Here is a 26,754-nt window from a genome sequence, read left to right as displayed (position 1 = left end):
GGGCAAGCCACTTCCCCTCTGTGCCCTAGTTTTCCCCATCTTTTGAAATGGAGGTAAAGACTGGTCTGCCCTTAATGGGTACAAAGGGCTCAGAGCCTCAGGAGGATAGTACTAAACCAGTTATTTTCAACCTTTTTTATTTGCGGACCCCTAAAAATTTTCAAATGGAGGTGAGACCCCTTTGGAAATCTTAGACAATCTACAGAACCCAGGAGACTGCAGACCACAGGCTGAAAACCACTGTACTAGATAGATGCCTGTTACTGCAACTAAACAAAAATAAGACCGCAACCCTGTACATTTACACTATGCCCCCTTGACGAGCGCAAATCGTACTGACACTCGAAGGCTCTCTGTGCACAAGAAAGCAGGTGAGGGCTATGATACAGTAATGCCTTCGATTGCACAGATCTGGCCATTCTATGCCACAAACAGGAAGCTTCCAAATGGTATCGTGGGCCCACAAATTCCAGCACATCATGGGTAAATTCACCACACAGCTGGTTCCCTCCTAGCCATGGCTGTTCCCATCCGAAGTCCCTGCAAAGTGAATACTTACAGTTCTGGATGTTATTGCAGCATATTGCTTAGCCACACTTAGAGCGGGGTCAGCCTTCACTAGTATCCTCCCTGACTGGTATTGCCTGTTCTCATTCTAAGAGTCATTTCGAGTGTGGAGGGTTTAGGGGTTTGTTTTGGGTTTTCAAACTATGCACAAATTGTGGCTCTACTCCCCAGTGCTGGAATCAGGTAGTTTATCCACAAAACAATGAAAGCTTCCCCCATGTTCCCTTAACCACAAGGCCACCCTCCCTCTTGGGATAGCCATGTGTTGTGCGTCCACAACACAATAGGAAAGTGGGGTTCAGCCTGTGCTTGAGTGCGACTGCTGGAAGCTGGAGGCATTCAGTGCACCTGGCGGTGTTAGAACGGAGAGCTGAATGTGTTGGTGTTCTGATGCTGTGGGGTCGAGCAAGGGAGTCGAGACTGGCTTGGATGGGATGTCTTTAGGGGAGGACTTTCTTGGTGTTTAAGATCTTATTGGTAGGATTGGCATTTGGGCAACTTTACGTTTAATTTTAATTTGGGAGAAAACGTTTGTTCAGGCATTTTTGTAGCTTCCAGAAAAGAAAAGTTCCATTCAGTTTTTACAGTGCGTGCTGGGGGAAGGGGGCCGGGGGGGGGGGGGAGAAAAAAATCACAGGTACCACTCAAAGAAACCACAAAAGAAAAAATGATTCATGAATGCAACTTAACCTCAGGTTCCTCAACACACTCTTCCTCTCCACTCAGCCTTTAACTAGATTTAGATGTTTAATTCTTTGAGGTTTTCAAACAGGGGGGTGCTGAGAGCCATTCAACCCTGAATAGGATGGAAATCACGTCAAGGCACTGCCGCACTCCCAGTTCCAGCACCTATGTTTTCAAACCCACAGCAATGGAAGCGATCTGGATTCTAATGGGAAGCAGAGCGTGGGGAGTTTGTCAGGAGTGATCAGATCACAGGAATCGGAGCAGAGTGCACTTCGGTAGGCCGTCCTTCCCAAGCTCTCACAACAGCACAACTATCACATTGCATTAGACAGCTGCCCAGGCTGCTGGTGTGATCTGCTACCAACTGTGCTGTGCATGCCGGGGAATAGAGAAAGAAGGCGAGAGAGAAGAGGGGTAATAGCAAGAGACAGGAAGGAGAGACGGAACCAAAGGGAAGCAAGCAGAGAAAGGGACCAATCCAGAGGCAAAGAGTTTGTGTGGAGGCTTGCTAGATGCGCATGGGTTCCACTTTCCTTCTGGAGCCTGGGTGTAGATTGCTTGCCCAGGGGTCCATAAAGGAAGAGGTGTGCCACACCCCACCCAATGGAACACCAGATAGCAGAAAGAAATGCATTTCATTCACAGCACACTGAATGGCTGGGCAAGCTCCCATGCTTAAAGCACCATTGGATCTTGGATGTCCACACAAAGCAGCCAGGGTCTCATCTTCTAAGGTCCCAAACAAAATGACTACAGGCAAACTGCAAAGGACTCACTTATCTACCTTTAAAGAACAAAAGGCTGAGCCCATCCAGTTGGGACCTGTGCTCATTTCACCTTGATGCTCATCAGTGCACTGAGTTCTCTGCTCAGGAAGAAGGACATCCTCCCTAACCCAACAACTCACCCAAGATAAGCTGGCCCTTGGCCACAGCATTAAATTCTCCTGCTAGGCATTGTGGCCATCATCCTTTCACTGGTTGAGACTTGCACCTATACAGTGTCCTCTGTCTAGTGAGTGCATTTCCACAGACACTGCAGGTCTCACCTTGGCATGACGACACCCTCCTTCCTGTAGGATCACTGAGGGGGTGAGAGACAGCAAACCTCCTCCCTGGCTCTTTGGTGGGACCCAGGATTGTATAGCCAAAGATCCAGTGAGATCAGGCAACCCCAGCCCTATTCCACAAACAGTTGGTCTAAACCACTGAAAAGAGGGCCCTTCACACAGCATTAGAAACAGAGTGGTGGTGGCATGGTGCTGAGCATCCCACAAGCCAGGAGTTAACCCTTTGGCTCTCCCACAGGATGGAGTTGATGCTGGGCTGGGTACTAAAGACCCCCAGCTTTCCTCTGACGCCATGACAGAGTTCTGCAGATGCAGCCCTCTTAGTAGTCAGAAAGGGGAGAGGCCTGCAAGCCAGTCCCGGTTCATACCCACTGGCTATTCTACCGAGTCCCCAACCAGCCTGGGCTGTTTGATTCCTTGTTTGTATATGAAGTGCATTTTTCACATTCTTGTAGCCCCAAGATGCCCCAGCTGAGACCTCAGTGTGCTGGGTGCTGTGCATACAGTGAGACAGCCAGGTGTACAGTTTAACTGGACAAGACAAAGCAAGTATTATCCATTTTTTCAGACAGGGAACCAAGCCAGAGGGATTAAGTGACTTACCCAAGATCACAGCGAATCTTTGGCAGAGCCAGGAATTCCTGTTCACAAAATGCATCCTTCCTCTAAGAATTGTGTTTCTTGGTTCTCAAGAATAGGACTGAGGAGAGCAACCTGCTGGCTGAGAGACTGATCAGTAGGTCCAATCCACCAGCTAACAAGGATCAGTGCACAACTCCATGTGCTGATACAAGGGAGGGTGCTCCTATCAGCCTACAGTACCTGATCATACAGAATCAGGAACCCTAGCAGGAAAGGGCCCTGACTTGCCAGCAAGTGGTCATGCTGTTATGGGATCCTGACATGCCAATGTTCAAGCCATTGTCTTTCGTTTGCTCCATTCCCTAGGAGCCTGGTCCAGACATCTGAGAAATGGAGTGATCCACATGCCAGATGCACAGGTGAAGGCAGCAGTAAGTATTTCTTTAGCCTGCATAAGAGGGCTTCTCAATACAGCAACCAACTCTGCATGGACCACTCCACTGTTTCTCCAGATGTCTTGCCTACTCCCACCCACAAAAGTTGGGGCTGATCCAAATCCCACTGAGCCTTTCCACTGAGTTCAATTTGCTTCAGAACAGACCCTTAAGATCTCAGCCCTTTTACCTTCCAGAGGTGAGCTGAAGTCTTGCCTTTCAGAGTGGACAGCTCTCAGATCTGCAAGTCTACACCAATGGTTCCCAGCAAACCAGTACCAGGTACTACAGGCTTCTAGCCGTGTCAACACCCTACTTTAATTATGTGCATCTTTTGTGGGCCCCAGTCTCTGCTGCCCATCAGCCACTTAAATAGGTATGCTCCAATCTACCATGAAGCATAAGGGTCTTTTATGTGACCAACAAGTGTGCAAGCAGCAATGGCAAAGAACAAGTGAATTTATCCTGACAGACTGATACTAACACTGAAACCTCCCAGTAGAGTCATTACAAACGTAATGTTTATTTATCACACGCATGCTTCTGCCCTTCAAGATCTTGCTGTCAGTACGGTCACCACTCTAGAGCCGGAACGTGAAAACAGAGGACCCTAGTGCAACACAAAAGGGAGTGAGCATGTATAATCCTGAGGCGTTCCAGCATGGACTCTCCTAGGAAACATGATTCTCTACCTGGTTGTCCCAGATCAGCCTCCCCAGAATCCAACAGCTGTACCCCAAGATAATGACTATACTACCCTGTCATCTCAACAGACTGCAATAGAAGGGCCAGATTCCGGTACTTTTACACTGAGTAGTGTCTTACTCCATGAGTCAGACAGCTGACTTCAGCAGAAGTACTTATGGAATAGAATCCTATTCACCTGAGCAAAGGTACCAAAAACATCTAATTTTAAGAGCCTCTTTACTAGTTCCTGTTGCTGTCTGTGGGTCAGACTCTGCCACCCTGACCCCTGGTGAGTTGCACCTCATCCCACATGGAAATAAGCAAAGGGTACGGTACTATGCAGCACTGGTGTAATTGGGCCCTACGTTTCTGTGAACGGCCAAAGATGCCTGTTTTAAGATTAGCAAGGCTGACTTTAGTGTCTGTTCTCTAAAAGGAGGGTGCTCAGTACCTCTGCCAGTTAAGTACAATTTGATTTTTCTTATGGCTAAAGCAGGACAAACATGTGCCACGTTTAGACAACTAATATCCAGAGCAAGTGTCCGATTGCAAGCCCGACTCCCACTTCTCAGGGGTGACTCACTAAGTAATCCATTGAAGTCAGCAGGCCTGTCCCCAGGCAAGTAGCTGCTCACTGATGAGTGCAAAGGGGGTCAGAACCTGGCCCCAAGCGCTTAGTCAAGTTTCTCTTTGGAGAAAATTCGAGCCCACAAACCTCTGGGCAGGTTTTAAATTCACAGGATTGCGTCAAAGGGACAGGCAGGAACTATACTTGGGTTCCTTCGATACCAGCATTTGCCCTGTCGTGTGCCTACCGCTCACTTAGCACACACCCATGTTGCGGCACCTATTAACAAGGTGCCAGCAGCCAGAGCTGGCTGCTTTGATGTCATCGTCCCCCCAGGTTCATGTAAGTAGCTGAGATGCGAGTGCCAGCAGGATATGTGCCAACGGGCAAGTCCTGGGTGCTTTGATGTGGGTGTCTGGCTGGGCACGTGCCAGAGCCCAGGCCTGGCTGTTAGGCTAGGGACAGGCTGTATGGGCCAATAAACTGAATTACACTAGGGGTGGCAGCCATTGGTCCCAGCTGCGGCACGGCAGCAGTGGGAACCGGCACCACTGCCCATGCAACATCTGCGCTGTTCCTAGCTAGAGAACAATCTCCAGGGCTAGCCAGCCGGCACTTCCTTGTGCACTAACATTCCCCCCCCCAAGGAAACAGCCGCCCCATGTGTCTGGTGGGGGCTGACCCGTCCGCACTGGCTCTTCAGCCACAACCCTCCTGATTTCAAGTCCCAGGGGATGCAGCATATATGGGGGGCAACAAAGGGGCAGATACTTCCCTGACCTGCACCCCAGCCAGCTCCACAGCAGCCACAGACTGCACGCAGCAGCGTGAATCCGAGCAGCGACTGCTAGGGAGGGTGAGGCACCACAAGGGTTACTCGAAGTCCCAGAGCTCGTTGACAACAGAAGGGCAGGACTAGCGATTTTTATCTTTAAAAAGCCCACATCCCGGGTTACAGGCTGCACAAGGCAGCTCACTTGGGCACAGCTGCTGTTCCTTTAAGGTATTTAACAACAAAGTGGTTGAACAGGCTGGCTCCTCCCAGTGTCTGTACATTCCCTCAGGGTCCCCCCGCCCCAGCCAGTGACAGCAGGGACCCCAGTTCAGGGGGATGAACTACCACTCCCAGAATTCCCTGCTCACAGCTACAAGATGGGGGCGGGGACTGTTCTTCCCAGCTGGGTATTGTAGTTTTTAACTGACTTGCCCTTCCAAGGGGCAGTGCAGGGACCCCGCCTCCCCAGCCGGCAGAGCAGAACCAGGTTCTCCCTGGGAACGCTGCATTTTCCATCCCTCAGGCAGCACCACACACATTTAACCCTGCAACCCCATTTCCCTGCCTCTGACCCAACTGGTTACACTTTTCAGTCTGTTAATCTCCCCAGAGAATAAAGACAGTGCACTGTGTAAGGAGGACTTGTGGCACCTTAGAGACTAAGGATTTATTTGAGCATAAGCTTTCGTGAGCTACGGCTCACTTCATCGGATGCATTCCTGTAAGGAGTGAAGTTGGAGAGTGGGAGACTATCATGCCCAGCTCGGGATGGGGGCACAAGCAGGGAGGGTCTGGGCGTCCCGTGTTGCTAGGGCCAGTGGAATTCTGAAATTCAAGAACAGCTCGACTCTGAAGCGTTATTGCAGATTTTCAGTTCTAAAGGAGTCTCCATCTCAGATGACCACCCCTGCTCCCCAGATCTTCCACTAATCGAGACCCTAATCGCTAGTGGGTAAGTACTGGGGCAAGCGTGGGGGGGGGGGGAAACAGTTTTCTAGCTAACGCAAAGGATTGGGGGTTAGGAGATTAGGTTCTGTTCCCAGCGCTGGTAGTAGCCTGCTGTGTTTCTCCTGCAAGACACTTCACTTTTATTGATCATTTGTTATTATTTGCATTATCGTTGTGTCCAGAGCCCCAGTCAGGAACCGGACCATCTCATGGTAGGTGCTGAACAAACAGAACAAAGACAGTCTAGTAGCTCCAGGCCCCTTTTGCCCTCAGCACTGTACACACACTTAGTAAGAGAAAGTCCTAGGTGTCTGGATGATAGGTCTTGCCCAGATGCTCAGGGTCTAATTAATGACCAGATTTGGGATCAAGAAGGAATTTTCTCCCTTGGTCAGATTGGCAGAGACCCTGCGGGGGGTTTCACCTTCCTCTGCAGCATGGGGCAGGGGTCACTTGCTGGTTTAAACTAGTGTAAATGGTGGATTCTCTAACCTGAAGTCTTTAAATCATGATTTAAAGGACTTCAGAAACTCAGCCAGAGGTTAGGAGTCTATTACAGGAGTGGGGTGAGGTCCTGTGGCCTGCAATGTGAAGGAGATCAGACTAGAGGATCATGATGGTCCCTTCTGGCCTTCAAGTCTATCAGTCCCTGCACTGAAGAGCTTAAAAACAAAAGCAAGACAAAAAGTGCGAGGGAAACTGAGGCACAAGGAGGGGTGACTTGCCCAAGGTTATACAACAGGACACCAACCATATAGTTCCAGTCCCTCATCTCCCCCTCGCCTCCCTATCTAAAATGAGGCTATTGACAGGGCGGTTGTGAGGCTTAACGCATTAATCTTTGTAAAGCGCTTCAATCTCCTCGGGTATAAGGCCCTCTATATCAGCCCAAAGCAAACTTCTCTTGTACTGGTCAGACATCTCTGACCGCAGGGCTGGCCTTGAAGATGATGGCCGTGTAAGTCACAGCAGTTGGCCGATTGCCTACAAAAATGCCCTTGCACTATTTCAAGCAAATACGAGAGGAGGACGCAAAGACAGACTACGGTCAAGTTTGAATGATTTTGGGGCTTGCTAATTAGATATACAAAGCTGTTGGCAGTTGCATTTAAACCTATAATGTAACATAGGGAAGTAATGACCAAAACAATATTACCAGCAGCTGAGGGGCCAGAGCCTAATTCTAGTAGGTTAAACTCCACAGCCCAGAAAACAGCATTCAGGCCAAAGGACTGAATGGCCTTGGAGTGTCGTATCCCTACTGGGACGTTTTGATTACTCCAAGCACCCATCCTGGGCTCAGAGTGTCGCATGTTAATGAAAACTGTCTGCACTAATCTCCTTCAGGGAAAAGCTAAAGTGCATTGGTGGGGAAGCTTGTGCTGCCGATGCCTACGCTGGAGCGGTGCGGTAGATAAGCCATCTCCCAAAAAATCAATCGAGCATTTCTCATAAATACTAGGCTTGTGATTAAATTGGGGTTTATGGCCAGAAAGGGCCCCCTTGATACCATACAAAATCTTCAAGGTTCTGGACAGATGCAGTGATTTGTTTTCATTTATTGACAGAACATCGGTATCATCCACTGCCCTGCCCAGCAAATGGGGAAGCTGCACTGCCCAGCTAGCGTACCTTTGGGAGAAAGGCTGCATAGCCCCCATTCTGCCTCACTCCGAGCTCTCTGCTACATTTCGACTCCAGAATCTGTGGTGATGCATGAAGCAGAAAAGGCAGCTTGAGCAGTTACTTCGCAAAGGTATCGTGGTCATTGATCCATTCGTTGTATGGCACTTTGAGATCCTCAGAAAGGAAGGACTATAGAGGGACTCAAGAATTTACTGCAGATGGCACTGGGATCTTGAAGCAGAAAGCACAAGAGCCCCTGGACGGGACCTTGGGAGTACCCTCTCACTCTGTCCCCAGGGACACCAAGTCAGAAGGGACAGTCTGAGGTGTCCTCCTGGCTAGCATAAGTGTGTTTACATTCAAATCACTAGCTACTCACACTACAACGCTCACAGGGGCTCAGGTCAGGCTGTGACACTGACTTTCTGAAGCACACAAAGAAGAAGAATCATGAATCCAAGGCACTCTCCTGTAGGAATACAGCTGCACCCAGGTAAGGCATGTGATACCTAGCCCTTCTCCAGTGCAGGATGGGTTTGGAACAGTGGGTGCGAAAGGAGAGCAGCACTTCTAGCTTGACAAGACTGCCGTTCTCCAGTTAGCCAGAGAACAGACATGGCCCAGGTAGTCCGAGTGGAAGCATCCCCTGCGCTGCCCTGCCACTCTGCCTCAGCTCTGCACCTGGAAGGACCCACTCTGGGGATCAAAAGGGCATTCAGACTGCATCTTCAGTCAGTCCTTGGCCTCAGACTGGCCAATAAAGGGACCAAATCAGTGAAGTGGTGTTGTTTTGTTCTTTAGACACCTGCCACCAGCCTGGGACAACCCCCTCCAACATATTTCAAAGAGGCCACTGTGCAGCCTATGGGAAGTCTTTACACCTAATGCAATAGAGACTGGAAAGCAAAACGGCCCAGTGGCTAGAGCACTGATCAGGAGACCTGGCTCAGCCACTGCCTGCACTGTGGCCTTGAACATGCCACTTCATACCTTTGCTTCACTTTCTCTGTATGTAACTAGGGTTGCCAACCCTCCAGGCTTTTCCTGGAGTCTCCTTAATTAAAGATTACGTCCTATGATGAAGCCTCCAGGGAAACAGCCAACCAAAATTGGCAACCCTGTATAATTAATATGGAGACAGGGATTCTCGCCTTCCTTCTCCTCTGTAGCTTTCCCAGGTCTCGAAGAAGCGTTACATGAGAGCCAAGAATCAGCATCAGCTACCAAGGATGGGCCTGAGAGAAGTTTTTTCTGTGCATTATTCTTCTTCACACCATCCCCTGAGTGGACTAGGACCACAAGGCACTAGAGTCCCAATGTGAGTCTTTAAGAAACCTGGAGCATTTTTGACCAGACCTTCCATGGAACTTGCTAGTTCCAGTCCCCTGTAGGTCTGACGCTAGGCAAATTAGGGCTACTGTAGAATCCTAGAAACAAGATGCAGAACGATGAGGTCATCCAATCTTCTAATCATGGCAGATCCTCCAAATATGGGGGGAGTATCATTAGCTCCTCTCCCATACACCAACTGCTTCTTTTAAGAGTACTTTGCAGTCAGATGGGCAATTTGTAGAGCAGTGGTTTTCAACTTTTTTTCATTAGCAAACCCCTAAAAAATTTCAAATGGATGCGTGGACCACTTTGGAAATCTTAGTCTGCGAACCCCCAGGGGCCCATGGACCACAGGTTGAAAAAAAAATGGTTAAGAGGAACTCAGTTTACCAGCCCAGTCCTTCTTTCATACCATGTCACACTTTTGGGACACCTGGTGTGTTCAAAAAAAGAAAAGGAGTACTTGTGGCACCTTAGAAACTAACAAATTTATTAGAGCATAAGCTTTCGTGAGCTACAGCTCACTTCATCGGATGCATTTGGTGGAAAAAACAGAGGAGATTTATATACACACACACAGAGAACATGAAACAATGGGTTTATCATACACACTGTAAGGAGAGTGATCACTTAAGATAAGCCATCACCAGCAGCAGGGGGGGGGAAGGAGGAAAAAACCTTTCATGGTGACAAGCAAGGTAGGCCAATTCTAGCAGTTAACAAGAATATCAGAGGAACAGTGAGGGGTGGGGTGGGAGGGAGAAATACCATGGGGAAATAGTTTTACTTTGTGTAATGACTCATCCATTCCCAGTCTCTATTCAAGCCTAAGTTAATTGTATCCAGTTTGCAAATTAATTCCAATTCAGCAGTCTCTCGTTGGAGTCTGTTTTTGAAGCTTTTTTGTTGAAGTATAGCCACTCTTGGGTCTGTGATCGAGTGACCAGAGAGAATGAAGTGTTCTCCAACTGGTTTTTGAATGTTATAATTCTTGACGTCCGATTTGTGTCCATTCATTCTTTTACGTAGAGACTGTCCAGTTTGGCCAATGTACATGGCAGAGGGGCATTGCTGGCACATGATGGCATATATCACATTGGTAGATGCGCAGGTAAACGAGCCTCAAATGGTGTGGCTGATGTGATTAGGCCCTATGATGGTGTCCCCTGAATAGATATGTGGACAGAGTTGGCAACGGGCTTTGTTGCAAGGATAGGTTCCTGGGTTAGTGGTTCTGTTGTGTGGTGTGTGGTTGCTGGTGTGTTCAAGTTTCTCTTTGTACTTATAAAATATTGTGATAAAAGTGTTCAAGGCCCCTCTCTATATGGATTAGAATTTGATCTGTGTTTGCTATAAGAAACAATCCAGGGAAAGGAGCACTTGATATGCTGAATAGTGTCTGGAGCAAAGTCCAAAAAGCACAGCTGAGATCAGAACTGCTGTTTTGCTCAGAGTAAGGGCAAACACTGGGTTGGTGTTTCATGATAATCTCATTCTAAACACTGAGTTATGGGGAAAAAACCCTCCTACTCTGAAAGATGCACCTGTCGCTGTTGAGTGAGGTGTTGGGAGTAGCAAGACCATGCACTTTAAGAAATACACATCTGTATGAGTATTGTGACCCCATTTATTTTGGGAACATGGTCACCTTAGCAATTGGCACCTGTTTTCTTCTGGAAAAAGGTTACCTTGAAGTAAGACAGAATTCCTCTTTTAGGGTTCAGACAGACCCCTGCAGCATTGATCCATAGCATGGCTCTCATTGCAGGCTCAGACAGTGAGTGGAAAAGTTGTTCATCTAGCCACAAAGCACCATTAGCAAGGTTTGTTGGCAGGGGAGAACAAGGAAAAAGTTTAAGTAGTCTTTCCTGGGACATATGTTCCAGCATCCAGCTCCTCTGCTCCCTAGGCAGTTAGATATTTTAAACTTGAAAGTAGTGTAGCTGTAAAGTCAGGAATGCAACATTCTCCTAGACTAGCCAGGACTGAAGGGAGGAGAGTGAGTGAATTCAGTGCTGATGAGACACCAGTGAGACACTTCTCTTCAGACCAGCCTCCCCACATCACCCTGCTAACATGTCTTCAGCCTGAACTGGAGACAACTAAGTCAAGGGGCAAAAGGAGAGTGCAGTGCCCAACCTGTCTGAGGCTTCCTGGGGCAGGAGGGGTTCACCATCCAGTACTGTGGGGATTCGCATCATGGAGCAGTTTACAGTTATGGTCAGGTTTTCAGCAGTGCCTCAGGGAGTTGAGCTCCCATTGACTTTCACTGAGAGCTGGATGCCTGACTCCCTTAGGCACTTTTGGAAAAATCCCACCTTTAAACTTTTAGGGTTACATTCCCCAACCCTTGCACCATGTACCCCTCAAAATCAGTGGGGTTCTGTGGAGCAGGGCACTACTCAAGGTGAGAAAAAAAGTGGCAGAATATCCATCTCCACCATGCCTCCCGGCTAACAGAGAGCTTGGTTTCCCACAGACGGATTTACAGTTATACACTGTGATTAACACCTAGTTCTCCTCCTCTTGTCCCGTCCTTCCTGCATCTGGCAGGCAGTTTGTTTCACAGCAGTTCGGAGGGAGTTTGAGGTGTTTAACAGTCAGACTTTGCCATGCTCTGGAAGGCCCTGTACAGACTCAAAGCCCTTGGATTTAGGGCTCAAGCCCCACCTCCTCACTAACCAGGGAAGTTTTCTGCACTCCTAAAGGAAGCAATCACTTGAGCTAGCCTCAGTTTGCAGACAGGGAACTGAGGCAGGGAAGGCCAAAGTTTCCAGGTGCCCAACTTAGACACATGGAGCCTGATTGTCAGTGGTGTTCAATACCCACAATGCCATTTGGGTCACAGAAGCTAGAGGTGCTCATGCCCTTTGGATGCGAGGCCCAAGCAGTCTCAGTTCAGCCACCTGGCAAACTGGTGACAAGTTTGGCTACATGTGACTTGCCAGATCTCACACCAGCATGCCAGGCACAGAACCCAGGACTTCTGACTCCGGCCACTAGACAACACTGCCAACATCATGCTTTAATAAGGTTGACCTGTTGAATTACATTGTCCTTTAATATACTTGTAATTTAAAAGGGCTGCAACTCTGCTGACTTATCTGGTCTTACACCAAGCTAACTCCATCATCTGCACTGACACCAGGGTGTCAATCAAGCAGATTGTATTTTGCCTTGTGTTCTCTAACCCAGGGTTTCTCAACCCGTGGGGTCAGGACCCAAACCTGGATAAACAGAACATTTCAAAGGGTCGCGTGGCAGCTTGTGTCCCATGGGGCTGGCTGGGCTCGCCTCCCTGCTCCAGGCACTGCAATCTCTGGAGTCCCAGTGCCACTCAGGTTTGGCCCAGCCATTGTGATGACTGCAATCTGGATAGACCAAATTTGAATGAATGGCATTGCAACCCCATGAGCCATGTCACAACTCCACTAGGACCAAATTCGGTCCAGTCAGGGACATGGGGCCAACCCTGAGCGGCGCTGCAAGCCCAAAGGTTGCAATGCTCAGGGCAGAGAGCCAAGGCCAGCTAGCCTCACAGCACAGGAGCTGCCATTGTGGGGTGAGTGCCAGGCAGGACCCAACCCATCTGGGAGGCAGGATCCAATCAAAACCATCCTAGGGCCTCCACCCCCAGACTATTTACTATGTCCTAAACATTTACAAATGGGTCCTGAGCCCAAAAAGGTTGAGAAACACTGCTCTAACCAACTGCCCAATAGGAAGTGGCTAGACCCTCTTCATGGTCAGACAGTGAAGGAGTTTCTCAGTTTGTTTCCAGTTACATCAATACGAACCCATTGAGAGGATCATTAAGTGCCACTGAAAAAAGTTCCCCCATTGATACAGCACCAGGTGGAAGTACCAAGCACAAAAGGAAGAGTCCAAGGGTCCCATGTTATGCCCCAGTTCTGAAACAGGGCTCCAGATGGGTACTGAGGTTTGCCCACACAGAGCTCACAGCAAGATGAGGGTCTTCTTCATAAACTTTGCTGAAAGAATTCTGGTGACATGTTCTAGTCTCAGTGGCTATTTGTACAGCATCAGCACTACGTTAGCTGCTTAACATCCCTTTGTTGTGGGCATTGCTGAGATTGATGCTAGGTTCCACTACCTTCCCATGGTTTTTTGACATAGGAAAACAAGTTTTCAGATGACATAGTAGGTGAAACAAATTTTCACATACCTATAGCAGGTGTTTGCAGGAACAAACATGCATGTGTGTGATGCATGCAGATAATTGCATCTAAATTCATAATGCCAACATATTGCACTGGTAAGGCCCTTTCCTGCTGAGGTTTTCCAAAGCGCTCTACAGATATTCATGAATTAGCCCACAACACTGCTGCGTGGGAGATTGTAGAATCTCCATCATTGGAGACTTAAGAGCATGTTAAACAAACACCAGCCAGGGATTGTCTAGATAATACTTAATCCTGCCATGAGTGCAGGGGACTGGACTAGATGACCTCTCGAGGTCCCTTCCAGTCCTATGATTCTACAAAATATCATTATTCCCATTTCACAGATCTGAATGGAAGTTCACATGGGCCAATAACCACTGCTTTGTGTAGAACAAAAACTAAAGATGTTACTCATAAGCAAAATTAAGAAGCCAAAAGTTGGAGGCAGCTAACTGCATTGGGGAACACCCTGCTATCTAGCAAAGCATGCCAGGATGAAACAGACATTGTCTGGAAGAGAGAAAAGGCAAGAGTGAGATACTTCTGGGAGAAAACACCCAGGTCTGGGGGAACACTTAGTTTGTTCATCCCTAGATCTCCGAACACTTTACAAAGGTGGTGCATTATTACTCCCATTTTACAGATGGGGAAACTGAGTCACAGATAAAGTTACTTACCCCAGATCACCCAGCAGCATATCTGGGGAAAGTTCCAGCCCCACATGCTAGCCAGGGTTTGGTTTTGGAAGGTGTGAATATCAAAATGGACTCCTTGTAAGCAAGAAGGAAAATGGCCAAGACTGAACTGCCCATCTCCTCACCAGTTGCCTTTTCCTAAGCCATTTTGCACAATGCTTATCCAGGTCTCTTGTATAAACACAGACATTTGCAGAATACGCATTGCAAAGTCCAGTGACTTGCTCATCCTTCCCCACGACCAAGCCCAGCTGCCAATACTCACTGCAGCCTAATGGAACGCTGCTTTTGGGGTGGCCCAGTCCAAGATGTGTGCCCCATGCCAACTCATGCCACCCAACAGCATCAGACCCTACATCACCCCACTGAAACCACTGGGATTATTCCAGAGGTGCTGAGCACTTCTGCGAACTACACCAGTAAGTCACATTGTCTCTCCTGTTGAGTGGCACCTAACGCCGCATACAGGCTGGCAGGTCTCACGTTGGGCTCCCAACAGTTGACACACACTGAGTCTATGGCCACTTCTGAAAGTTTCGGACCAAGCTTCCCCCCCCCCCTTTGCTAGTCAACAGCAAGTGAACTTTGGGGTGGTTTCGGCAGGCTACCAGGAAAGGGGAGCAAGTGGGTGCTGATGGCAGAGTCAAATTGAGCTGGGAAATCTAAACCAAGCCAGCCTCAGTGGAGAACATACCCACCATGCCCCATAGACAAACTGGACTTGGAGAAGCCTCAGGAATTGCACACCTACTCCACTGGGCATACAGGGCCCGATGCAAAGGCCACTGGAGCCAATGAACACATTCCCATTGCATGATGCCATTGGGTATGGAAGTCAGGCTGGTCTAGATGGCCAGCTGCCAAGCTGTGAAGACTCCCTCTGTTGAGTGCCCCAGAAGAACATACATCTCCCCCAACTTGCCTGTCACACACACGTCAGTACTCAACGTGGGGCAGGCCATAGTCCTCAGTAGCACCTCTTGCCCCTGGATGCAAAAGTCCTCCACAAACATTGAGCCCCACAACTTCTGGTTGGTAGGGAAAAGGGTACAACCAACATCCTTTTGCCTGTCACTGGAACTCAGCCACCCCTGGGGGTGGGGCACCAATGCCAAGTGACTTCCACAAGGGAGTGTTGTTACCAGGGGATTGAAGTGGGGCTAAGCCCTCAGATACACCAGCCACGAATGATGCCTTTAAAGAGGACTCTTCTCTTGCTTTCAGACTTTGCACCAGAGGAAGGGAACCTGAGCAAAGAGTCTATGGCTCTGCAAAGAAAATGGGCCACGGGAACAAAGGCAGCCCTGGGTCAACAGAAGAGTAGAAAGAATTGAACAGCCATGTGGACACGTGGATCTGTCCATACAGAGCATTCCTCCCCAGCAAGGAGGCACTGAGTGTTCTGGGAGCCCACAGATTTCCATTCTCACCCATATGCCAGGGCCTTAGGACACAGTCCTCTCCCCAACACTGATGCAAGCGCCCATTTCCTTGGGTTACTCTCCTCCTTCATAGCAGAGACTTTGCAAGGCCACCCATGCAGCTGAGCCAGCATGTTTCTACCATGCAAAGCCAGAGAGTGGGCATGCAAAGAAATCCATCCCCTTGCATACAGTGGAAGTGGGTTCTGCACAGCTCCCTTTATAGTAGCGCAGACCTAGACGGGGGTGATCCTTGAGAACATGGATTTTGTGCCACAAGCCATAGCGTAAAGCAGAGTTTATAACCCAGTTACCTCCCACCTACCCATCTCCAGGCAAGAGATTTTTGCCTTTCCTGTACTAACAAACAAAGACCACCGCACCGCTAGTACAGTGGGGATCTAGTGGCCATTGAGAGGGTGCCTTGCCCAGACATCCAGGGTGGATTCAGCCTCCCAAGCCTCTCACAAAGCCTGGCTAAACACTGATTAAGAACTGCCAGCCCATAGCACAGAGATGCCTGTGCTACAATCCCTCAGCTCAGGGAAACACCGGAGAGAAGGGGTTGGCCTTCCAACAAGCCCTGAAGATCCACAAAGCTCAGGCTGTCAGACTAGTCGGGAAAAGCCAATCAAGATGGAGTCAAGCATCCTCCACTGGGAATGCCCACAATGCAGCCCTCAGACAGTCTCTCTACACCTAGAGATGTTTTAATGAGCACGCCTCAGCAGACTTCAGCTGCCTATGTAGCTCGCTGGGAGAGAGGATGGGAATCTTAACTAGGCCTTCGGTTACTTGGGTTTAGAAGTTTGTTCGTGCAGGCAGGGAGTAACCATTAGCACCAGTTACATTGCTAGTTAGATCTGTGTGCACAATTGACTGCATTTTACCTACTGTTGCAACAAAGAGGGAAGAGGCTTCAAAACGCAAGCACGCATTTCCTCAAACCTGCCTATCCAAACCCTCAGCTGTCACACTCTGCCTAGGCTAGAGGAGAGAGCCCTTCTCTTTGCCACGTACACCATCAGTAACAAGACAGCCTTCTCACTTGTTTTCTTATGCAGAGGGAGCTTTCCCCCTTCCTACCCGGGAGCACACAATACAAGAATCAAAGCTGCTTCAGCCAGGTAAGTCACCCTCCTACTTACTCATGCCCAGGCAAGAGACATTTTTGCCTTTGTGGCACATAAAGGAATTTCACGGCCAGCAGCAGGTGAGAAATTGGGGGAAAATACACAAGTGTTTGTTTCCTAGAGTCACATCATCCACTAAGAGCCTGACCCTGCTGCCCATGCGGACCTAAACCTCCCACTGGTTTCAGCTACAGTGAGGTGTAGGAACACAGGATTGGGCCCTCAGGTGAAATGCACCATCCCCCACCCCACCAACACAGCATGAAAGGCACCTTCTATCACCAAGCCCCCCATCCCCTCTCGGATACGGGTCTGAGCCACTGATTCCACACCAGCGCAGAGCCCATGGCCTCTCTTCAGCCTGCCCTACCACAGTGCATAAGGGCTGCAGAGGTTTTTGCCTGGGCCCTCCATATATGGGTGAAATTCACGCAACATGAGCAACTGGCACAGAGCCCTTTGGGGGACAAGAGGATTCACAACTGGCATGAAGAAGCCATGTTACCCACCGACCTTCTCTAAGAAGCTCTTGGTTCTCTTTTAAACTCTCCCCACCCTGCCTATCCACCAGCCCACACAGGCTACAGAAACTCTCCTACCCCAGAACTTGTCATCCCATTCTTGTAGGGCTATATAGAAATCCCTGCACAGTGCACCAATACTGTCAGCTCCTCTGGGATTCAGAAGCCAACACTCACCCCGTGAATAGCCCCCATGTAGTTCTGCTGTCAAAAGCTTAGGCCTTGACTCGGAAATAAATGCTTGAGTAACTCTCCGCAGTGTTAGCCCCACCAACTTCAGTGACACTCCTTACACAATTAAGTGCATAACTGGTTCTTACCTGTCCAAAGAGGCCAGTCCACAACAATTTCTCTTCAGCACCCCCCTTTCTTGAGCACTTTAGCAACTCAGCAGTCTTCTCATGCTGGAGCAACCGAGGGTCCAAACAGAACAGAGCTCTTCAGAAAACACCCGAGATCTTTCCTAGACCCAAGCCCTTCCCCGCGGTCACAGGCAGGTTAACCACCGCCTCTGCTAGGTGGGTCCCCATACCACTGGCAGCAGTCTGTCTTATACTCAAGACAATCTGCTTCGCTATTTCCCAGGGCCACGCTTTCTTATACCAGTCTCTGTTCAGGCCCCCCTCAGCTTCTTTACAGCTGTCCTTCCAGGACGGCTCCCTAGAGCACAAACCAGATCTTAACTCATCTCTAGCACCTCTTTCATTAAGAAGAGAAAGAAGGAAACAGGCTAGCTCTTATAGAGCCATGCCCAGTCATGTGGTTCCCTTTTGGTCACATGATCCCTTTGGGAACCACACCCACCCTTATTGCTGGGTCTTACAGGGCTGAAAGCTCATAGGGGGGTGACCAGGCATTGGCTTTAATGGGCTAACACGCTCTGCTATAAAATGCCTTGCTGAATAAGGCTGGACTTAAAAGTTAAGCATGTACTCATGTGCTTTGCTGCATTGGGGCCCTAAATTACTCACATGGGTAAATATTTGCAGGGTTGAGGTCTTAGACTGTAAGCCTTTCAGGGCAGAGACCTTGTGCTATTTGTGCTGTGAGGTGCATGGCTCAGTTCTGGGAGATGTGCAAAATATAATGATAATTAATAGCAGAACAAATTATATGTATTCACAATCATATCTGTAAAAATAAGTTTTTACACAAATACCTCATGTCCCAATCCAGCAAATGTTTAGGTCCAGATCCTCAAAGGTATTTAGGCTTCTAACTCCCACTGAAATCGCTGGAAGACGGGGATCTAAATGCCAGGCTCTGAGGGTTTGGGCCTTAAGCCAAGACTTAACTTAAGCAGAGGAGTGGTACTCACCTGTTTAAAATTAAGCCAGCGCCTAAACGTTGGCAAGATTGATTTAGAGAATTAAAGCTGAAAGAACTTTTCATCATTTGGTCTGTTTGGTTATTGGACAATGAATATAGATTTGTCAGTTTCAGTGGGGGGTTTTCTAGTCACTTTCGGGGTTTCATGAACTAGCCTAATGCTGAGGTTAAAACCCTGCCAGAGAGGTTTCAGTCCAAACAAAATGGGGATGAAAACACTTTTTCATTAACATTCTCCCCTACAAAAGAAAATTAACAAAATATTTCTTTTAATATTTGTAGAAACATTTTTTTTTACCAAATCCAAATCCTGACCCTATTCTATTTGACAAGTCTCTTTAATACCAGCTTAGCCTCTACACAATTAAAAAAAATTAAAAAACAAATATGCACATGCACTGAGAAGGATTAATAAAGATTTCATAAGTCAATAAATGGAAGTGGAGTTGAATGAAATGAGTGTTTTAACCACCTAAACTCCAAAATTGTTCCTGCCTTCTTAGATTTTCACCCTTAACAATGGACAGCAGCAGAACGGGAAGACATATCTCAAGGCTTGCATGCACGGGGGTGGAGGTTTACAGCAGAGTAGCTACAGCCATGCGGCTACACCAGTGCAAACCCCTCCTGTAGCTGCTCTGCACCAAGGTGAAAAGTTTCAAATGGGAATACATCACACTAGTGGACTAGGCGTTTTTACAAGTGTAGCTATGTTAGTGTAAAAACCCCTGTTTTTACACTAGAAGACCCGGGGACTATTCCCAGCTTTGCCACCAGCCTGCTGGTTGACTTGGAGCAAGTCACATTCCTGCTTAGTGCCTCAGTTTCTCCATGTGTAAAAAACTGGGCTAAAATACTGATTTTCAAAGCGCTTGGATAAAAGCACTAATAAGATCTAGGTATTATTATTATATTGCTTACAAAAATGGGGTTGATCCTGCAAGGAGCTGTACACCCTCAATTTAGGGTTGCCAATCGTCCGGGATTAGCCAGGAGTCTCCTGGAATTGGCATTGATCTCCCAGTGACTACTGAAAGCAATCCAAGAGATTTTAATAGGAGATTTTAAGAAAATGACATTACATCAGGCTGGGGGGGGGGCGCAGGAAATGTCCCGGAATAGCTTCAGTCAGAATTAAAAAGAAAAGGAGTATTTGTGGCACCTTAGAGACTAACAAATTTATTTGAGCATAAGCTTTCGTGAGCTACAGCTCACTTCACCGGATGCATCACAGTTGGCACCCCTACCTCAACTACCAATGATGTCAAAACAAGGGCAGGAATGGATTCGTATAGAGTGTTTTTACAGTAGATTTGTAACATACCTTCGACCAGACAAATACTAAGCTCCAAAAGAATGACTAGAAGGATAGGGTCTCCTTTCCCTGCTGTATAACCAATCCCAATATGTTTTCAAACCAGAATTAAATGCATGTTCTCACTTTAAAGCAAAACCAAACACTAAACAAAAACAAGCTCTTGCACACCTGGCTGTGAAAATTATAATGAAAACCACTGAACAGCTTGTACGGGTTATTTCCTTAATGTAGCTCACAAACAACTTCTGATTAGCATTTTTGGCACATGTAAGTAAGGTTTGTTCTTGTATTGTAGCAGAAATCACTTTGCTGTATGTTGGATTGGATCTGCCTGTGTTGCATTTTGAGACATTGCCCCTGGTTTTTATACTAGCATCTTTTTGCTGTCCTGTTTCTTTCGGGGTTAGTTCATTCTCTCTCCACTCTCCAGCCTACTCCCTTTGCTTTTCCAAGTTGTGATCCAAACCCACTGGAGTCAATCGAAAGCCTCCCACTGGCTTTAATGGAAGGTCCCTAGCACAGGCCTCCTCTCTCTCTCCCCCCCCCACTTACAAAAGGGGCCCAAACTTACATTCCTCACACCCAGTGATTTGTGGGCATTTAAGGAGCGTAAGGGACGCAGGAGCAGGTCCAAGTTCTTCAGGCATTGGGTCCTGATTCTCCATTCACACCACCGTAAAAGAGTGAAGAACCAGGCTCCCTGACTTTCCTGGGTTCTATAAGGCCCAGGGCTCAGCAAGGTTCTTAAGCACATGCCTAACTTTAAGCATATGAGAATTCCCACTGAAGCCAGTGGAACTATTTATGAACCTTGTGAACAGAGGCCTAAAGCCCTATGTACATTTACTACAATGTATAAACAATAATCTTGCCAGTTTGGTGCAAGAGCCTTCTCCTCTGCAGCACTTGCCCTCTAGATTAGCCTTCTTTTGACTCTCCATCTCATCAATTCCCCATCTATTTTGTAATCTCAGCTGAAAGCGTATGCTTCCTCGTTTGCTTACCCCTCTTCATTTCTCTCTCCCTCAGCTATACTTTTATTTTAACTTTTTAGCTGTATTATGTAACTGTATAATACATTGTAGGATCTAGCTTGTATGAAAGATGTGATACAAAAATAATATTTATACTATTTTTCATGATGCTTATCCCTAGAGTGGCTGAGCATCCCACAAGAAACATGAATTAATTTATCCTCACAACATCCTGGTGTGGTAGGGAAGTATTTAATATCCTCATTTTGCAATTGGGGAACTGATGCACAATACGATTAAAGCCAGAGGTTCTAATCCTGCAAACATTTATGCACATGTTTAATTTTGCAGCTGTGAGGGCCCCATAAAAATCAAGGGCAGTGCCCATGGTATTAAAGTTAAACTCGGATTAAATGTTTAGAGGATCTGGGCAGAAGTTTTCAAGAGTGTCCTCTGTTTTGGGGTGTCCAATTTAGGAGCCCCGGGGCCTGATTTTCAGAAGAGCTGCACCCCAAAATTCCAGTAACTGGGAGCAGCAGGAGAAATCATGAAAATCAGGCCCAATGGGTACCAGGTGAGGCACCCAAAAATGGAGGCACCCAAATCTAGAAGGAAGCCTCCTTTGAAAAATTTGGCCCAAGGTCACATAGGAAGCATGTGTCAAAACAAAGAGTAGCACTCAGGTCTCTTCAGTCTCCGTCCTGAGTCTTAACCACAAAAACCACCCTTATTACTGGAGCAGACCCACTGAAGTTAAGGGGGCTCTTGTTTTTATCTGAGATTGATCCTGCAAGGAGGTAGCTGCAAAGATAAGAATGAGAGGCAACATAATTCAGAAACTAGCCGGTACAACCTGGGGGGCATCGGCATCAGTGTTGCGAACATCTGCAAACAATAGCAGTTGTATATGCGGTAACTGAATATTGTGCCCCGGTATGGAGCAGATGCAGCCACACGCAACTTAGAATCCTAGAATATCAGGGCTGGAAGGGACCTCAGGAGGTCATTTAGTCCAACCCCCTACTCAAAGCAGGACCAATCCCCAATTTTTGCCCCAGAGCCCTAAATGGCCCCCTCAAGGATTTAGCTCTCAATTTTGGGTTTAGGAGGCCAATGCTCAAAGCACTGAGCTATTCCCCACACCCTGTTCTTGCTACTTGTCTTTTATTTGGATTTTATAGATTGTTTTCAAGGGTATTATGTTTTAACTGCTTGTGCAATGCACCAAGAGTGCATAAAATACTGTTAGCTGCAAACATTGTCAGTGGCAAGGCCCTGAGATGGTCTTTCATTTGTAAACTATTTTTATTATTCTATTGGTATAATCATATTTTATAAATAAATGCAAATAAGAGGTTTCCCTTTATGGTCAGAGGCATGGATGAGATGATTTTCTAGGACCTGAACCTTGAAACTGGAGCCATGCAGGGAACTCCATTGAAGTCAGGAATGAATGTTGCCTTAAAAGGGGGGGGGCACTGATTGCCCTAAAAGGAGGGAGACACTGGAGTAAATGTACACACCTGCTGAAGGCCCTAATTCTGCCACAAGCTCCATGCAGTCAACCCCCTGTGGGCTTGATCCTGCTTTGATTGAAGTCCGTGGCAAAACTGCCACTGACTTCTACGGTGCAGGATCAGGGCCGGATTCCCTCTGAAGTCACTGGGAAATCCGTGCAGGTGCAGGGCTCCGCTGGCGCAGCGCGCGTGGCAGGATCGGGGCCGAGAGGGTTGCAGGATCGTGTCCACAGCTGGCTTTCCCGAAGCCCAGCACCCCGTGGCGAAGAGACCTCGAGGAAGGTAATTCTTTGTAACGTCTCCGTGGATACTAACATTTCATAAAGAACGTGGGAACTGAAGCGGGGTGGGAACATCCCTGGCCCTGCCCGGTGAACTCCCCGGTCTTCTAGGGCGCTCACATGTTCAATGTTGCCGTAGGTCGGATGTGAGCCATGTGCTTTCCCTGCCTGGCCAGGTGGGGGCCGGATCACACGCCCGGGAGAGGGATTTTCCAGCTCTGGTCTCTAGGATGCTGTTAGCAATTAATTATTCAGTATTTTTATTATTGCATCCCCCGCAATTCCACCTGCTGGAAGGAGGAGGGAGGGAGAATCCCAGAAGCCACCCACCGTCTCAGGCCAGCCCCCTCTCCCCGCACATGGTAACCGCTCACCTGCCAGGGGAGGCAGCGCAGCCGCGGGGAAAGCAGCCTCCCCACCCCGAGACGGGCATGACCAGGAGTTGGGGGTGGGGGATCCCTTGGGTGCCCGTCCCCGCACCTGCGCGCCCCCCCCCCCCAGCCCCTCTCCGCCCCCGTTGCAGCCCCGCACGCCCGGCCCGGCCCGGGCTGCCGCGGCGGCTCCTCTCTCGTGAGAACATTCCAGGCAGCAGCCCCAAGTCTGTTAGGTATTTGAATAGCACAAAGGAACCGCCTTCCCCTGATTGGCCGGCCCGGTCTCTCCTGGGCGGGAGGCGCCTGCCCGTCAGGCCGGGCCGGGCCCGGCGATAGGCTGCGGCAGCCCGGGGCGGGGCTGGGCAGGACATATAAATAGCGGGGGCTGGGGAGTCGAGCGCTCATTGCTGTGCGCTCAAGGTGCGGGCGGGTGGCGAGGGGGGCGCAAGGCGCACGGCGATGGTGGCTCCCCTCGGGGCGCTGGCGACCCCCTGAGACAGACCCCCACCCCACCAGCCGCCCCCAGCCCCTTCCCGGCTCGTGTGGATGCGGGCCGGGGTGTCTGGCTGCCAGCGCGGAGCGAGCAGATGCTGGGGGGCCGGAGGAGGATGGAGTGCGCCCTGGACGCCCAGAGCCTGATCAGCCTCTCCCTGCGCAAGATCCACAGCTCCCGCACCCAGCGCGGGGGCATCAAGCTCCACAAGAACCTGCTGGTCTCCTATGTGCTCCGCAACGCCCGGCAGCTCTACCTGAGCGAGCGCTACGCCGAGCTCTGCCGCCGCCAGCAGCACTACCAGGAGGGCGGCATCCTGCTCGGGGCGCCCCCGGGCTGCGCGCCCGCCGGGGGGATCCCGCCGGAGTTCAGCCCGCTCCAGCTGGCGGCCGAGCCCGAGGACCCAGAGCCGGGCATGCAGCAGCCGCGGAGCTGCGGGCTGGGCGGCGCGGCGGGGGCAGCCCTGGGGAGAGGCGGCGGCGGCGAGCTGCTGGAGGTGCCCGTGTGCGCCGCGCTCCTGCCCGGGGCGCCCCAGGAGGACGAGCCGCTGGAGCTGCAGCCCAGCCCGCCCCAGCAGCCGGCGGCCCCTTCGGCGCTTCGCAGAGACTCTTCCCCTGGCTTCTACCGGGGCAGCGGCGCTTCTCCGGGGCTGCTCTACCAGGTGCCGGCCAGCTGTGACTTCGGCAGCCCGGCGCCTCCGGGCTCGGCCGTGAGCGCAGCGAGCGGCGGCGCCTCGGCGCACTGTAGCAGCCGCACCACGGTGCTGGACCTGGACACCCATGTGGTGACCACGGTGGAGAACGGCTACCTGCACCAGGACTGCTGCTCGCAGTGCCCCTGCTGCTGCCAGGGCGCCGCGGGACTCGGCGCCCCGCCGCCTACCCCGGGCGCCAAGCGCAAGTACTACCCGGGGCAGGAGGACGAGGAGGACGGGGACCCGGGAGGGGTGGTGGTGGGGGGCGGCGGCTCCCCCTTCTCCCCTGGCAGCAAGCGAGCCCGCTTCGAGGACTTCAGCCCCGAGCAGCCCCCGGACTCTTCCAACATCTCCAACTTGATCTCCATCTTCGGCTCCGGCTTCACGGGGCTGGTGAGCCGGCAGCAGGCGGACTGTGAGCAGCCCCTCAACGGGCAGCTGTGCGGCAAGCAGGCGCTGGCCAGCCTGGGAGCCTGGACTCGAGCCATCGTGGCGTTTTAGGGGCGGGGATGGACGCGGAGGGGGGGGGGGGCGATCCAAGGGACACGGACTCCAGAGGGGCCCCTGAAACAAAGAGGGGCGGGCGGGTGGCTGGGGCGGGAGGGGGAGGGGGAAGCCGAGCTCATGTTTTATAAACTGTACAATAAAAATCGCAGATCTTGGGACTTTATTTTTGCAGAGATGAAAAGCACCTATTTAACTATTCCGTGGGGCCGCTCGGGCTTTATTTTGTATTGAGTGCGGGGGCGCCTCCAACCCGGGAGCATGCCACGTGAGGCCAGGGCTGCTGGCCGGAGGAAGCCCTGTGTGCCGGGGAAGAGTTTGGAAAGCTGCACTTCGCTGTCCCTGGAGGAGCTGCTTTTGCTGGGGGGGGGGTGGGAAGAGACGCCCAAGCTTGCAGTGGCCGTTGGACTAGCTGGGGGACGGGGGCATTCTGCCTGCAGGTCGGGGGGGGGCTAAGCGGGGAGAATGATCCCCCAGAAAAAGGGGGAGCAGAGTGGGCTCGAGTTTGTTTTTGTTGTTGCCGCGGCACTGACACGCTCACTAACGGTCCCAGGCTGGGGGGAGACGGACCCCCGGCGCGTTTGCAAGGTGCATAGCTCGCGGGGCGGATTAAATCCTTCTGCCCCCCATTCAAACTACTTCTTTGAGTTCCGTTTTTCTTCTCCCCTTCCAACACCAGCAGCATGGGTCAGACCCTCCAGCAGCGAGCAGCCTTCCTCTTGCTTGCGCTGGGGTTTTTCCCTTTATCTTGGGGGGGGGGGGGGGAAAGGCAGCAATGAAAACATTTCAACTTTTCCCCCCCTCGCCAGGAGAACTGTCTGCTGCGACCCTCTGCCCACCGGGAGTGCCAGGGTAACGCAAGAGAGCACGATCGCTTCTCTTGGGGAAGAAAAAAGGGCGGTTTTGTCTTTTCCCCCTTCCACTCGTCCGGCTGCTCCATGGGACCTGGAGTCCTGCCGGCCACGGCTTTGTAAGCGGACACGGTGGGTTTGGGGACAACATGGCACACTACATTTCCCATCATGCAGTGCTCTGCAGTCCTCTCCCCCCCACCCTCGCTGTGTGTTTGTGTACCTTCACCTAGGGCTATGCGACGGCCACAGGTAAACGTGTTACCCCTACTTCTAACGTCTCTTTCAATGTGGGGGGGGGGGGTTGTTTTAAAGTTGGACTGTGCTGGTTTCAGCCTTCCAAAGCCTAAAACCAGCGTTGCTTGCTCCTTGTGACCAGAGGTGTGGCCCCTTGACTCGCCCCACCACTTTATTATTATTATTATTTGGGAATTTTGTTTTAAAAAAAACCTTTTGTTGTAAAAAGGTGGGTTTTTTTTCCCCTTTGCAGCCCTATCATCCCAACCTTCACCCTACAAGCACTATGTGACTAGAGGCGCCTTGCCAAACGGTTTTTTTTCTTTTTCTTTGTATCCCTGTATTTTTGTGCAGATTGAATGGTATATCACCGGGTAAAACTGTTCAGATTTGTTTAAATTTATAATCTTAATAAAAAGTCCATTATAAAGTTTGTGGTGGTCTTTTTTAAGTGGGCTTAACCCTCTTCGCTCTCCCAAGGACTATTCGGGGGAGGTTTTGCACACGGTGGATGGAATCGCTAGGGCTCACAGCTTGGCTATGTGAATCCTCGTACCAAAGGGCTTCCCGCTTTGGGCTGGATCTATAGATTCCCCCTAAGCTCTTTGGGGGATCTGTAGATCCCACCCTACATTATTGGGGTGAGGGGAGAGCTCTAGCCTGAAGTCTTTTACTGGAAAGAGCTGACAAATCTTTAGCTTTCAGCTGAGTAGAGATGCTACTTATTCAAAGTTTCCCATGTGGGCGATTCTCAGGTGACCCCTGCACACTCAGATTAACTGAGCTCAAGCATTTGCCTAAGAGGCCCTTGAACTATCAAGAGAACAGCACTTCTACCTACACTAGGAGACCCTCAACTCAACAACAGCGAGGTAAAAAACGCTGCTTTTTTTTTTTAATTGCCTAGGTTTATATTGTAACCAGGTCTTAACCGTTCATCTACTTCAAGACAA

At 49.9% G+C, this 26,754-nt stretch overlaps 1 protein-coding gene across 1 annotated transcript; it reads left to right on the top strand.

Moving 5' to 3' along the window:
* The first annotated feature begins 23,439 nt into the window (after nucleotides 1–23,439).
* IER5L (immediate early response 5 like) lies at nucleotides 23,440–26,004 on the top strand. Its single transcript, XM_038374860.2, has one exon. The coding sequence runs from the start codon at nucleotides 23,610–23,612 to the stop codon at nucleotides 24,708–24,710; it is 1,101 nt and encodes a 366-aa protein (XP_038230788.1). The 5' UTR covers nucleotides 23,440–23,609; the 3' UTR covers nucleotides 24,711–26,004.
* Nucleotides 26,005–26,754: the final 750 nt, after the last annotated feature.

This window comes from Dermochelys coriacea, chromosome 16, assembly GCF_009764565.3.
Source record: "Dermochelys coriacea isolate rDerCor1 chromosome 16, rDerCor1.pri.v4, whole genome shotgun sequence".
Classification (NCBI taxonomy): domain Eukaryota; kingdom Metazoa; phylum Chordata; order Testudines; family Dermochelyidae; genus Dermochelys; species Dermochelys coriacea.
This window is presented reverse-complemented; position numbering and strand designations above follow the sequence as displayed.